This window comes from Benincasa hispida, chromosome 9 (assembly GCF_027475165.1).
Source record: "Benincasa hispida cultivar pf3 chromosome 9, pf3_genome.v1.1, whole genome shotgun sequence".
NCBI lineage: Eukaryota > Viridiplantae > Streptophyta > Magnoliopsida > Cucurbitales > Cucurbitaceae > Benincasa > Benincasa hispida.
The window spans coordinates 67955073-67971237 of NC_143486.1; the positions used below are offsets into that span (position 1 = coordinate 67955073).

At 31.4% G+C, this 16165-nt stretch overlaps 1 protein-coding gene across 2 annotated transcripts; it reads right to left on the minus strand.

Moving 5' to 3' along the window:
- Positions 1-6130: 6130 nt before the first annotated feature.
- On the minus strand, positions 6131-11614 carry LOC120085804 (la-related protein 1C-like). 2 transcript variants are annotated; one of them, XM_039042002.2, is made up of 7 exons: positions 10610-11614; positions 9669-10248; positions 9452-9584; positions 9263-9353; positions 7011-7082; positions 6607-6751; positions 6131-6528 (listed from the first exon to the last, which is right to left on the minus strand). In XM_039042002.2, exons 1-7 carry the CDS (start codon positions 11078-11080, stop codon positions 6470-6472), a joined length of 1551 nt encoding a protein of 516 aa, XP_038897930.1. In that variant the 5' UTR covers positions 11081-11614; the 3' UTR covers positions 6131-6469. The 2 variants fall into 2 exon arrangements, with proteins under 2 accessions (XP_038897930.1, XP_038897929.1); XM_039042001.2 differs by having other exon boundaries at positions 6131-6751.
- Positions 11615-16165: the final 4551 nt, after the last annotated feature.

Consider the following 16165-nt stretch of genomic DNA (forward strand, 5'->3'; position numbering starts at 1 on the left):
GATAACATTTAAACTAAATTTGGATATTTAAAAATACATTAAGTCAAATAGAACAAATTTCAAAATAGAGAAATTAGATGTTATTTTTGATTGAATAATTTTTAAGAATACGTAACAATCGAATACATTAGTTATATCACATACTCAATATTATAAAAGAGGGGAAATGTTTTTTTCTTTTCAATTTTTTTTTTAAAAAAAGTTAGAAGCAATTATAAAATTGTGATGGTGAAAGTACATCAAAATAGAGATTTTAATTTTTGAACTAGGCAAAAATAAAACATAATAATTACCGTTAAATATAATGTGAGAGTGTTTTAGTTGTGCATAAATTCCCTGAAATATATTATTGTCTGATAGTTTTGGTGCGCCACTAGAAGCCATTAAGGCACTTAATTTTTTGGGTAATATTATTAATTCTCCACCTTCAAGTTCCAACAATCACGACACAGAGTTGGTTCTAACTTCTTTGCAACACTCAAAAGTATAGACTCAGACCAAGCAATAAATAAATAATAATGATGATGTTGCATCCCAATTACTTGTTTGTGCTCTGCAATATTGGACTCTTCTAGACTGTACACAACAATAAACTAAAATTTTAATTTTCTATAACACTTAATTTGGAATTTAACCATCATAGTTGGCTAAGATAAAGAAATTTTATTCAATTCAAACTTGTAATGACTCAACTTATGATACTTATATCCTGAAGTTCCATTTTCTTTTCTTCTTTTTTTTTTTCTTTTTTCTTTTTTAGACAAATACTAATATCACATAATTATACACAAAAGAAAGTCAAACTAACTTCTATCCGCCTCTATCAAAGAAATTAAAATTTTACTATTTTGTGTAAATAATTTTTCTTATTTTTCTATTTTTAAAAATCCTCCATCAATACATTAACTTTGTTTGAGATTTTCTTTTTCACTAAAGGGGTGTTTGATAAATGGGTATGAATTGAGTTGAGTTGGGTGGGTATTTATTACCCATGTTTGTTAAGATCGTAAAGAAAACCTATGGGTTATTAAAATCCCATTTTTTACCCACTCAAAACTCTCCTTTTTTATCCCCTCAAAACTAGGACTTTTTATTTTCAAAACTTATTATATTAGAGAAATATTAGACCTTTTATATCAGAGAAATATTGTTGTTTTGCTAGAAGTCGAGGGTTGAGGATTGGATTAATGTAGAGGTCGAACGTTGAGAACTTGACAAACAAAGAAAAACTTGGAAACAATATGTATATTAGGGTTGTCGTAGGTTGAAGTTTCGATATACATAATTCGACAAACAAAGAAAAACTTGGAAACAATATGTATAAAGGGTTGTACATAAGTCGAAACTTCAACCCTAGACAAGTGAAATCTCGCTAATTTTGTGATGAGGATCTCACTCTAGAAGGAAATCTCGCTAATTTTGTGATGAGAATCTCGCTCTAGAAGGAAATCTCGCTAGAAATGTGGGCTGAATCTTGCTAATTTTGTGATGAGGATCTCGCTCTGGAAGGACTCGCTAGAAATGTGGGCTGAATCTCGCTAATTTTGTGATGAGGATCTCGCTCTAGAAGGAAATCTCTTTAGAAATGTGGGCTGAATCTCGCTAATTTTGTGATGAGGATCTCGCTCTAGAAGTAAATCTTGCTAATTTTATGATGAAGATCTCGCTCTAGAAGGAAATCTTGCTAGAAATGTGGGCTGAATCTCGCTAATTTTGTGATGATGATCTCGCTCTAGAAGGAAATCTCGCTAGAAATGTGGTCTGAATCTCGCTAATTTTGTGATGAGAATCTCGAGAAATGTGGTCTGAATCTCGCTAATTTTGTGATGAGGATCTCGCTCTAGAAGTAAATCTCGCTAATTTTATGATGAGGATCTCGCTCTAGAAGGAAATCTCACTGGAAATGTGGGTTGAATCTCACTAATTTTGTAATGAGGATCTCGCTCTAGAAGGAAATCTCGCTAGAAATGTGGGCTGAATCTCGCTAATTTTGTGATGATAATAGAAATGTGGACTGAATCTCGCTAATTTTGTGATGAGAATCTCACTCTAGAAGGAAATTTCGCTAGAAATGTGGATCTCGCTCATGAGGAGGATCTTGCTCATGAAGATCCTCATGAGCGAGATCCTCATTTTTTTTTTTTTTAATGGAAATATGTTATTTCTATTTATTTGACTTTACTATTTGTATTTGCTTGACTTTACTACCAACGTGGCTGCTACTTACTTTCAACTAACACTCAAATTAATTTCACTCTTTAATTAATGAGGTTAAATTAATTTCACTCTTTAATAAATGCACCTAACTCTCTCCAACAACCACTTATTTCTCCCTCTTCTATTTATAGATGACTTCTCACTCATATGTTTTATATTTCCACTGTCTTTCTCCACTATATTTCCATTATCTTTTTCCACGTTTCATATTTCCACTATCTTTCTCCACTAAAAAAAGGTATGCTTTTGTTGGTTACTCTTTAGTTTAATTTATATTTTTTGTTGGTTACTTCTTAGTTCAATTTATTTTATTTTATTTCTAATCTAACTATCATTGTTTTGTGTTTCTTGTGGGATCCAAACTAATTGCACAAATCATTCATAATTAGTTTGAGAAGGTTTGTTATTTTGAGGTTGAGTATCTCCTTTTTTTTAGGACTTTTTTTTTTTATGGAAATATGTTATTTGTTAATTGTTGGTTATATTTTTTTTTTGAAATACTAGTTCATAAATTTTTTTATTAATGGTTGGCGACATTATATTTTTTAATCTAATACTTCTCAAATTTTTTTATGAATTATGGGTGAAATAGTACTATTATGTAATTTTTTTTAATCTAATAATAAGTTCATTTCAATGGGTGAAAAATAATGAGGATCTCGCTCATGAAATTTAATTATTCAATGTTCATTGCTTACTTTTCTTTTACTACTAAATGGAATTTAATTATGGAATATTCCAAGTATGTCGTGAAAATATTTTGTGCCAAGACTCTGTGCGAACAATTTAAATTGGAACATATAATTTCAGCAGTTTATCCTTTATTTGTGCATATGTTTAATTTATAGCATCTTTTCATTCAACAAACATATGCATGCAGCATAATGGCAGGTAATGATAAGAGGTCTAAACACGTATGGTCGAAGGTGGAGGATGCTAAGTTAGTGGAAACTCTATTGTATTTGGTGGAGATCGGTTGGAGGTCCGATAATGGGATGTTTCGACCAGGATACCTACAACACTTGGAGCGAATTCTGCATGAGAAAGTGCCCGGGTGCGCACTGAATCAGAACACCATTGAGTGCAAGGTGAGGAGTCTGAAGAAACAATACAACACAGTATCAGAGATGTTAAGTCAATCGGGGTTCGGCTAGAATGAGGAGTTCAAATGTGTCCAGGTCGAGAGGGAGATTTTCGATCTTTGGGTTTGGGTAAGATTCTAGAAAAAAAAAATGTACGGATACGTGTTATACTATAAATATTAATAATGTGTATGTGTATCAATGCAGAGTCATCCCAATGCGAAGGGGATGTGGAACAAGTCATTCCCACATTATGATGACCTCTCCACCGTATTTGGGAAAGACAGAGCAGTATGGCAATCAAGTGAGGACCCATACGTGATGGCGACGAATGCATTCAGAAAGTTTGAAGATGAGATTCAACTTGGATCACAGGACTGTCACACCCCTGAGGTTCGCCAAACAGAATCATCATTAAATCAAGATGAAATAGATGAAGAGCCAGCAGAGCAATCTACAAGTAGAGCGAGTGTACCTGCCGAGTCATCTCGAGGCAGTAAGAGGAAGAGGTCATCATTCCAAGTTGAAATGAACGACATCATGAGATCGACTGTTGAAATGCAGAGCACACATATGGGTAGACTTGCATCGTGGCAAAAGGAGAAGTATGAGCTGGAGTTTGGGCGTCGGAAGGAAGTAGTAAATGCCATATACAACATTGATGGCCTGGATGAGGATGATCAGGTCACCCTTATTGACCTCGTTGTCACAAACATTCAGAAGACAGATTGCTTCCTTGCAGTACCAGAACACACACGGAAGAGGTACTGCCTCCGTTTACTAGGAAGAAACATGTAGACTGACCACAACCCTACATTTTGTTTATAGTTCTTTTGGATAACAGCAAATAGACAATGGACTGTCATGTCGAAAAGAATGATAACTTTTGCATACTTGAAAACATGTACTTTTTGTGTTTATAAATATAATTAATATTATAAGTATCGAAAAGAACATGTATTTTGTGAATTTTTCTTGGATATATATACATACAAACACTCAATATGAAATATATATACAAACATTCAATATATATACATACAATATACAATATACCAATTAATTGAGCAACAATATGAAATATATTTTGTTGGTATATTTTACCGATTGAAGAGAATTAAAATTATAATAGTTTTTGAAAAGAATATATGAAAAATAATCTATTATGTTCTACAAATTGAGGAAAAAAATTGAGATTATCCAGTTTATGTCATAAATGATTTGAAAAAATACGTGTATATTTGAAAATTAATCAACAATAGCAAAACATAAAAATAAAAGAATGAAAGAATGAAATAAAAAACAAATTGAAAAAAATAGAATTAATCTCATTCACAAAAAAAAACTACATCAGATCCTTCAACTCAACTCAGCACAACAAACACAGACAATAATTACCAACTCAATCAACTCTGCACAACAAACACAAACAATAATTACCAACTCAACTCAACTCTACACAACAAACACAGACAATTTAACTTCCCAAATAATATAACTCTCCAGATAATAATTACCAACTCAACTCAACTCTCTACTTTTATCATATACCAAACACACCCTAAATCTCTCAAAAACTCTCATTCATTGTCTGACTTGATTTATAAGATCAAAAGCTCTTTAGAGTGGTCAAAATTCATATTAAAGCGGTCATACTTTAACAAATTAAAAGAACAAGTCAAAAGTGTTAATTTAGAATCTCTTTTAAAAGAAGAAGAAGAATTAAAAGAATACGTCAAAGTGTTAATTTGAAATCTCTGGGAGATTGCATCAATTTTCTAATCTTCTTCGGTTTAAGAATTTATAAAAACTGTTTACATAATATAATAGAATCGATCTCAAAAGCCACTCTGATTTAAGAATTTCAACAGACTTAAAATTAGAGCAAGAAACAATCAGAAATCGAAATCGAACATTGATCAATAACTAAATCCAACCATGTTAGGACTAGAATGGTCATCCCTACCTATGAATCTACATCCATCCTTAAATGTCGTCGGGTATTGTTCACTCCCCTGCCATAGTCAGAGAATACATCCCAATCCTAAGGACCAATACAAAATGCCTAGAAAATCCACTATAATAATGTGCTCGTATTACACTCTAACCTGTCTCCTAAGAAATGCAAATCATGTATAGCAATCCAATAATTCAGATATGATCGAACAACAAGAAGTGAGAATCACAATTCTAATTAGAACCAATATTTCTATGATATAAAATGCTTAAAATGTCATATAAAAACCAGAATTTCTCGCCTGAAGATGCCTATATAAAGGTGAGAGAAGAAATACCATAAAGGAATCAAAGAAGAGAAAGTGGAATTGAGGAGTAGGTGGATAGGACTTTTATGGCTTCTCAGGTTAAGGGGAGAAGGTGGTCAAAGAACTTCCAAAAAGATTTGGGGAAGGCGACAAAGACAACCACTAGAAGCCAATTTTGTGATCGTTCGGACCTGAAGATGGCCACATAAAGGTAAAGCTTTGACAAGACCAAAGAATGCAAAGATTAAAAAGGAAGATGGGAAAGAAAGAAAAACATGTGGTAAAAGCGATGATACCTATCTCGGTCCCGTTGCTATGAAGACAAAGAACAGTACTAGAACTAGAAGGCAGACTTGCAGAAAACAAAAAAGTGATCAATGTTTTTTCAAAACTTCATCCTAATCGGGTTTCCTGAATAGTAAAATAATCATCCAACAATCAATAGACATATATCGAACAAAGATGAAACAGAAAAAATAACATAATGCAAACGACAAATACAAATCGCGGATGTCATAGACATGATCAGCCAACATTTGCAGCCATTAAATTAAAATTCAAGGCGCATTTCCTTCCAAAAAAAAATGGTCATTGATGATTCAGAATAGTGTTCAATGAATGTTATATACTTCAGTCACTAATGTCATCCATAAAGCATGAGAAACATTGAGAATGTACTTCAACTACGCGTATACCAAAACTAAACTTCTCTTCTTTTATATTTGGAATAATAAATAAATACTCTTCGTATCCCCAAAAACTAGCCTCTTTAAACTGCCAAAATGAGCATGACAAGAAATGGCATGACACATGGAGGAAGAGAGAGTTAGCAGCCAGACCCTCTGTAAGTAGACATGGTATTATCCTAACCAACATGTGCTAGAACCTTTGGGAGAACAAAATTGATCAGATATCAGTCTGAACATCCTGATTCACCTCCCCATTAGTAAGTTTTGAACGAGCACCTGTCTCGGAAGATTGCAACTCAGTAGTACTCTTGGTATTATGAGGATCACTATCACTGGTCATACTTTGGTTCATACCTTCATCCACTCTGACCCTTTGAAAAGAATTTGCTAGAGTATCATGACCTGATCCACTTGGAGTAGAAGAGACCAAATCAGTCCTATACCAATTGGATTTTGTTGTCCATTTCTTCCACTCATTTCGCCGTCTGATCTTATTATCCTGTAACAATTTCAGCAGAAAAATTAGACCAGCAGTACAACTAGAGCGAAACTCAACCCTTTGCTGCTTTCTATAACACTAGATATACACACACACACAAATCAGTAAATTCACAACCCAAAAATGGGAAAGACTTCAATCAAGAACGGATCGGTCATCAGACAACTAACAAAGAGAGCGTACTTCATGATACCACACAAAATACATTGAATGAGAATACTGGGCAGGATTGATTTCGTAGCTGGATATGAAAACTAACCTGCACTTCCACTTCAGTTGATGCTCTCAAGGATTCTACTATCCATTGAATATTGTTAGTCAAACTCAGTACCTGCAAAAGCAAAAGTATAAATGCAGCAATCAACCACAATAGTGTTTCTAATTCATTCTAAATAATCCACTGAACTGCTGTATCAATCAAACATTTGAGGGCATATTTGGCCTAAGGAGTACTTAACTGACTGCCCACCTAGAAAAATCAATTTCATGAGTTATTAACTCCTTACACTATGGGCCCCTATGACTAAACAATTTTTCAAACTTGACAACTCCACTCATTACCCCAAACGTCTAAATTATTTTCTTAATAATTTCTTAATCATTTGAACGAGCTACTGTTTAAGTTGAATAAGCTGTAAGAAAATTAGTCAGGGAAAAATTATCGTAACAAAAGCCCTGTTATTATTTTTTTTATAAGAACAAAAGCAGTGTTATTAAAATAAACGTTGAAAATTAATTTAAGCAGACACCACAGCAACCGATATAAAAACTCATTTTTATAGTATAGATAAGTGTCAACCAGTATAACACATACTGGATGAGGAAAAAACTTGGAGTTACAGAGTGCACTAAAAGTTATACTGAAGCCTTTTTTTCTGAAAATAAAAGAAAATCATGAACAGATATGACTATGATGAATCAATACAATTTTAGTAGGACATCTCTTTGTGCTCCCTGGTTTCACCACAAACAAGATCAAGAAACCAAATTTTACCACTAAACACCACTCTAACCAAAATTTAATCTTCCTTTTACATTGTCTGATTGTTGACAAGAAAAGTTTAACTACTCAATGAAGCAGAACTCTCCTTTTTAAAACAGAGGAATAAAGAATAAAAGCCAATAGAAACGAGAAAAAGGTAGACGGTAAGTTAAAAAAGTGAAAAAAAAAAAAAAAGATTAAATCATGTGATGTAAACCATAGCCCTAACTGGACATTGAAATCATTTGGCCATTAAAGACCAAAGATTGCATGTATAAACACAAAAACGCCAGTATAAATCAATAGCCTTATTCTAATCAGAAGCACATTTTAGAAAGAGAATTACAAGTTACAAGTATGAAAACAAAAATAGTTAGTGGAATGATCACATTGACTTTCAAGTATCTCACTCTAACATAATCTACGAAGGAAACAAAAAAAAAAAAAAAAAAAAATGGTACCACTACCAAGTACCACCTCATTATTTTCTTTAAAGCACCATTACCTTCAAGCTGTGCAGGTTTATCACCTTAAAATCATACTTATCTGACAGATGGCTTCAATTTATCCTTAGTTTGGTGTCTTTGAACCGATAAAATTGAGTCTCAAACCAATATAGCTGACTTGGGTGTTTGGTACATTCAATTATACATTCCCCACTTGGTCAAAAGATCACCAATTGATCAACTCAAACAAAATATAGAAAAATAAACCCTCCACACTGATTGCATGTAACTTTAAAATCAGACTGTTTGAAAAAAATGAATTTAATCAAACCTAATTTGAATTCTCTAAGCCTTTTAAGACTGAATCATCAACAATTTTAGCAAACCTACGTGTTTGGTAAAAATTAACCATAACTTTAAAATTTAATTAACACTTCAATTAATATTGACATAAGAAAAAGTTGTATCTTACACAAATCTTGTTGACTAACCAATTTCTTCATTCATAAAAATTTCAATTGAATGACTTCCGTTAAAAACAAACAGTAAAACTAATTTTTTGTAAGCAGTCTAAATCAATATCATGCAACATCTGATATTTTCTCACAGTAGCTAAAAGAGATTTTTCTTCTTCAATTATATAATTGTACCCGCACTTAAACATAACTCATTTAAGGGCCCTTTACTTCTTCCTTTTTGTTTCTGATACAGTAAAGAGTTACGAGCAGAGAGAAAGTACTATTTATTAAATGACAAAGAACACTCTATATGATAAATTAACAAGCGAACTCCAGAATTTCTGTTAAAGAAACCAAATTAACACTAAAAAATGGTTTGTTAGAAATCACTATGGTTCCTATTGACAAACTTCCTAAAGCTTAAATCACAACTACTTTTCTTCTCATTTTACGTTTTTTCTTACCTTAAAAAAATATCCATACACACATCTTTAAATATTAAAGACACATTACAGAAATAAATTCTTGCCCTTCTAATAAGCAATTTATCGAATAGAATTCACTACTTATATATTTAACTTTCTTTATTCTCATAAAGAACAGCAGAATTATGATCAGAGCTTACCATAGGAAAGGTAGCTATCAGAGAAATTGGCACCCAGCCTTGATCGTCCATCTGGGACCTTAAGTAATCATCCTTTACCAAATTACCATCGCTGCGAATAGCACAGACAGGAATACAAAGTTATAATCAGTAATGATAAAAGAAACAACCAAGAACCAAGCGGTTCCTTCATATAGTAAACCATATTACCTGAAATAATATTCAATCTGCTTAACTATTGATGCAGATAGAGTGGGATCTACAGCAGGATAATTCGCAGGTCGTGGCATGAAAGGCATGCCTCTGTAAGGCTCCAAGGGCAACGTAGGAACATAGACAAACTCTGATCAAAATAAGGATGCAAATTAAAATCACATTTAAAAATTATATAGCCACTGTCATCGTTAGTCCCTAGAAAGATACCCACCTGGAGGAGTCATGGGATTCCCATGAGGTCTAACAGCCTGGGGAAACTGAGCAGTGTAAGGTGGCAAAGGCCTCATAAAGCCTCTAGTATGAGGCCTGTGCGGCTGAAAATGAGCATCTCGAGCATTAGGATATATTCCACGATCTTGACCACGTTTTCCTCCACGATTGTTATGGTAGTGACCATCACCACGGGGGTGGAGGGCTAAAGTCCCCCTAGGAAAGAAGTTTCGGTGATCAGTGGCAAAATTTATTTGAGGCACAAAGCCTGCAACACCCCGTGGATCCCAGTTACTGAACAGTGGTTCTCCTGAAGAAGGATCAGGAATTGCTGGCATCAGATTACAATAACTAGCTGGAGGAATTTGAAATACAGGAAAAGGTGGTGGGGGAGGTGGTGGTGGAGGTGGCGGAGGTGGCGGAGGGCGATAAAAGCCTCGTGCAGGCCCTCCCACTGAGCTTCCACCACCACCACCACCCCGCCTTGATGGTCTATGTCGAGCAACCACTGTATGCTTCAGACTTGAGTTCGATTTGGCATTATTTGTAGCTTGCCGCTGAGGGGGTACATTGATAGATCCCTGATCGCAAAACACAAGATAGACTACATCATGCACAAGCATATTGAAATCGAATAACCATTAAACCGTGAGGAAGCATTTGGCCTATAAGACAGTTACAAAAGTATAATGACATGGTTGAAGAGTACTGAAGGAAAAGGGAAATCAAAATTCACAACATAATATAGCCCCATTCAACATTCTACCGCATAAAACCTATATGTACACAACGACAGAGTTTCAGTATCATTAAAAAGAATAACAAAAAAAACCACGCCATTGAAAGAAAATTGGAGAATTCTATTAATCTCCTAATTTTTCATCCATCCATCAACGTTTTCGAGAGTTAAATATGACGTTATCAGAAGTAACATCATCAAACCTGAGAAAGGGGGACTGATACTTCGATGGTAACCTTCGGAGGAGAATCAACCGCTAATTTGGGTGAAGCCCTCGCGGATTCAGCAAGAGCAGGCCAAGAGTCTGCCCCCATTACAGGACCACCCTCAACAACGCCATTCGTAGGCTTGTTCCAAGCCTGCTTCTTCGACGTAGCCGTTGCATTACCGTCATTTGCATCATAGTTCTCGGAAGATGTAAAGATATCGGACGGCGGTGAAGCAGGAGCGGGGGTTTCTGTAGCAGAAACCGCTAGCGAAGAGAGCGATGACGAGGACGACGACAGCTGGGACTGATCGACGGGTGAGATCGATTCTGGCTCACCTCGGACGATTTGAGCCCACGGAGACTGAAGATTCTTCCGCCGAAACTCGGAGCTGTTGATATTATCGCCGGACAAACCAGTTCCACTTGGCGAACGATGATTAGATGAATAATCGGTAGCCTTCCCCATTCCAAATCCAACCTTAGTATCTCAGTACCCAGAAACAAATCAAGAAAAAGAAAAACTTCCAGAGAGAGATTGATCAGTACGTAACAACAGAAAACCTCAAACTAGATGATCAATTGAGAAATCAATTAATTATGGAAAGCATGATTTCCTACAGCCAATAAGAAAAGGATACAACGACGAAAAACAAAAATTAGGGTTTCGAATGCATAATTTCGACGGAGATCAATGGATCTCTCCCGTTAAAATCTCAAGCAGACGAAACCGGCGGGCTTCTCCTCTCCGTTCCAGAGCGGCTCGCTCACAGAAGCGAACGCTTCCAGGTTTTCGTTAAGAAAACTGGAAATTACCAAAAGCCCAAATACTTACTGACGTTTTTCTTTCCCACTTCATTCCTTAACCCGTATCCTGTTACGTATTTTTAATTCCCTATTATCTTAATTTACTACCGTGCCCCCAATTTTTTAAATATTCATCTTCATCAACAATAACGAATTCCATTTCTTCCTTTTTGGATTTTTTTTAAATAATATTAACAATAATAACAAATTCGAATTTGTATTTTATAAAAACCAACCAACTTGCTGTTATGTACTTCACTCTCATATTATAAGATTCTCCGCTTCAGATTTGGACTAGTTAATGTAATATTATATTCAACTTTTTTAAATAATATTATTTTATTTATAATAATAATATCAATAAAATATTTTTTATTTACCTAACAATTTGAGCACAAAAGCACTGATTGCTATCCAAGATTCATTTCATTATTATTGAATGTATATCTATATTTTTTAGCTCGTGTATCTAAATATCTAAAAAAATGTTTCAAAAATTTATTTATTTGAATAACAATTAAATATAATGTAAATAAATATTTTAATTTTTGTTTTTTTAGTATTATTTTTTATTTATATAGTATAATAACTTATTTGATAGCTTATGATATCAAGTTTGAATTTTAAGAGTTGAATTGGGATTAATATTAACTTTGTTTGTTTGTTTTTTTTGGTTATATATTCAAATTTTTACCCTTTTTTTCTTTTACCCCAAAGGATCTTTATATCTGCTCCTCCAATTCAAAAGTAATAGTTTTTTTTATAAATAATACTTCAAATAAAATTAAGTTTTGAATATATATCTTGATTAAATTTTGAATATATATCTTATTGGCCTACTAAATGATAGTGACTATAAATCCAAGTGACTTAATGGACAAAACATTGTTGTTTCATTTGTTTATTTTACACTAGGATATTGGTTTAAAAAAGTGTAAGCAAATAGAACATTATATATTATATCTTATATTTAAACCACACCAACTAAAAATCAACTCAAATATATTTGAGATAAAAGATAGATACAATTTTTATTTAAACAACAAATAATATAAATTAAAACTTCATATTCAATTAGTTTTGTAGACATATATTTTAGGAAATTATATAAAAGTACAAAAAAAAAACATATATTATAGGTCAACTCTTATATAACCTAAATAATTTTTATATGGAGTGTGGATGGAATCTCATATCAAGTTAGGTAATAAAGTTCAGACCAGCTAAGTTAGGTTCGTATTATAAAAACAAATTATTTATTTAACATAAAATGTAATTCTCTGTTTTTTTTCTCGAGCAAACTTTCTTGTCTAGGTAGATTTAGTAATTTTACTTAAATTAGGACATATTTTACCTCTAAAAATGATTTTAATAATTAAAAAAAAATTATTCTATGAAAAAGTATTTAAAGATAATAATATTAGAATTAGTTAAAAATCAAACTCCAATTCGATTTTGAAAATCCAACTATAAATCATTTTAAATAATTTAAAATTGTAAAATTGAATTCTAAATTGATTTTGAATGAGGAATAACATACTTCATAGTGATTTTGAATATCCTAAAAGTGATTTTAACTAATTCAAAATCACTACAGCATATATTTGAATAATAACAATTTAAATGATTAGATTTTTTGTGAAATTAGAAATTTAAAATATTTTAAAATCTCTACCATTATCTTCTAAATGGTAATTAATAAAGTAATAAAACAATATATATTTATTTAATATATTCTTAAGATATATTTGTATATTCCGTTTTGTTTATTAAAATAATCCATATTTAGGATTAAAATTTAGTTCCTGAAAATTTTTATCCCAACTCCAACTAAATATTTGTGACTGAAATAATAATAAAATATATTTATTTAATTTTAAATTGAGTAATAAAATAATAAAATAATTTAAGTACTTATTTCTTTATTAAATTGAAACCGTTTGAGCCAAAATAAACAAAGCAACTAGGATAGTACTTGCTATCAATATTGATAACACGATAACAAAAGGGTTTAAATACTTATTTATTTATTAAATTAAACAAATATTTGAAATTAAAAAACAATATTGGAATAACAAATTTAATTATTAGGTATTCTTTATGATTATCATGAATCTCCCAATCCTAACAAGATCGTGGTCAACAAAATTATAAAATAATAAAATACATGCAAAATAAATAGATGAAAAAGATTGTGAATAAATATCAATACACATTAAAATTATATTTTAAAATTGTTAACACACGTGCATCACAATCGAAAGGTTCTATTTGAAAAATATTAGGAACTATATTTTTATTTCAGTTTTTTTTTAATCTATGTGCTCTTAAAAGAGTGATAATCCCTTACTTTAAAATATTCAATTTGATTCATATATTTCTAAAATGTGGATATTTTGATGCATATTATCAAAATTTGAATAGAGAGTAAATAAACAAAAAATTTTAATACAAATTTTATGGCTACAAACATTAAAAAAAATAGTTGAAAAGATTATATAGATGTAATTTAGATTTGATCTTAAATTAAATATAAAAAAAATCTTTTGTATTTATGATCATTTATTTCCAACTTGAAATTTAAGATCAATTTTTTTTAAAAAAAAGTTATTTTATATTTGTGATCATATCATGGTATGCATGAAATAAATTAATAAAAATACTGATTTTATTTTTTTTGTTGGTAAGATAAGAATAACAAAAAAATATATATATTCACATGAAATAAAAAATAAACAAAATTATCTTTATATATGTAAATGAATAATAGATATATTTACATTATAAAAGCTTCTTGTTCATATGCTCTCTTCCTCATCTAATTGTGCTGGAAATAATGAATTTAATAAACAACAAAAACAAAGTTTATATGTTTTTTTTTTAAAAAAAAACAAACAAACAAATTTGATTAAGTACCTAAAAAAACAAAAAGACCTATAACAAAATATTTTAAAAGAGATGGAAGAAAAATGGATAGAAATTTAGATTCAATTTTAATAAGAAAAAAATCAAAACTAAAACCAAATTTTCTACATGAATTATCATATATATATATATATATATATATATATAAAAGGACTTTTTTATCACTACAAAATTACATTTTTTTTAAATAAAAATTAACTCACTTTAATGTGAATTTAAAAGAAAAAAAATCTATTGTCACTATAAATCATTGAATAAAAAAATTTCCAATTTAGGCATTCATGTTAAAAAAGAAAAAAAAAAAAGAAATATCACATTTTGTCTCTAATGATCCCTACCACATTAAAACATAAAAAAATAAAATAAAAGACTATAAAAATAATCATATACAAAAACCAAAAAAATTGAAGGGAGCTCATGGAAAACTGCAATTGATAAACAAAGTGAATGTAAAGAAAATGCCTATGAAATAAAATTGGCTAAAAAACAATTTTTTATATAAGCAAACACTTTGATGAGAGCTTTATGAAAAATTTTGATGAAATTGATCATAAAAAACCCCTAATAGAGAATTGGAGATTTAATTTAGTTTATGAAACATTTTTTATTTCAAATTCTTGAAACAAATTTAAATAATTGGTAGAGACGACCCACTCGGAATTCGAAAAAAAACTTAAAAGATTAAAAGAGAAAGAAACAAAAAAAAAAAAAAAGTAATTGAAAGCAAAATAAAATTAGGCAGGTTTATAGCTGAAAAACAATCTTAACATAAACAAACAATATCTACACAATGAAAAAATGGCTGACAAGAGAAATAACAAATGTTGAAGTTTCATTTAGAAAAATGACAAAAAGGTTTCACAATTGTAAAGATAGAAAAACAAAAAATACAAATGGTTAAATGATCAAACTACCCAAAGACTAACCAATTGAGTACAAATAGACAATGCTTCCAAAACAACTCGAAAACTACAAATATACTTTATCTACAACTTCTAGAAGCAAATAAATAAATAAAATGGACGATCTCAATGGTGTGTCTATGGTGCGATGGTCACGATGGTGGCATGCGGCTACTTAGAGAACCCGTCGATGATGAGCAAAAGAAGATTTGATAGTCATACAAATTGAAATGTAGTAGAGAGGTGATAGTGAGAGAAGGAAGAATGGAAGGTTGTAAAAGAGGTAACCCAAGATGCAACGTGAGGAGGGTGTGTTAGCATAGATTTTAAAGGAGAGGTTGTGGCTGCAAATGGAAAATAGGAAAGAGAGAAAGAAAATGATGGGATATAAGGGAAAGAGAGAAAGAAAAGGATGGGATAAGAGGGAAGTATAGTAGAATTGGTTTTTTTTTAAAAAAATATATTTTTTAAATATATAAGGAGGAAAGTGCTTAGAAGGTTGAAAGAAGGTTCTATTTCGGCTGAATTATTATTCAAATATATAGCGTATTTGCAAGATTCACAGGTACATTAGAAAATAGTCAACAACCACACAAAAATCATAATTCTCCGGTGTTCCCTACAATCGCGGAAGTCCCAATTTATTGTTGTGTCTAACTTTGATTTTCTCCAATGAACAAGATTTCATCTTCTTTAACCGAAAAATAAAGAAATTTGATTATAATAATGAAACAAAAGAATATTGAATCGTCATATAAGAACAAATGAAGAGGAAAAATAGGAAAATCGATAGATTGATGGAAAGAGGAAAAGAGAAAAATCTGGCATTAACGGTCAAGTTCACTTCAAGACTAGGGAAGACTGTATGCTTTAAGCTTCAAAACTCTTCAATCGTTTACCTGAATGCAGCTCAATCGTGT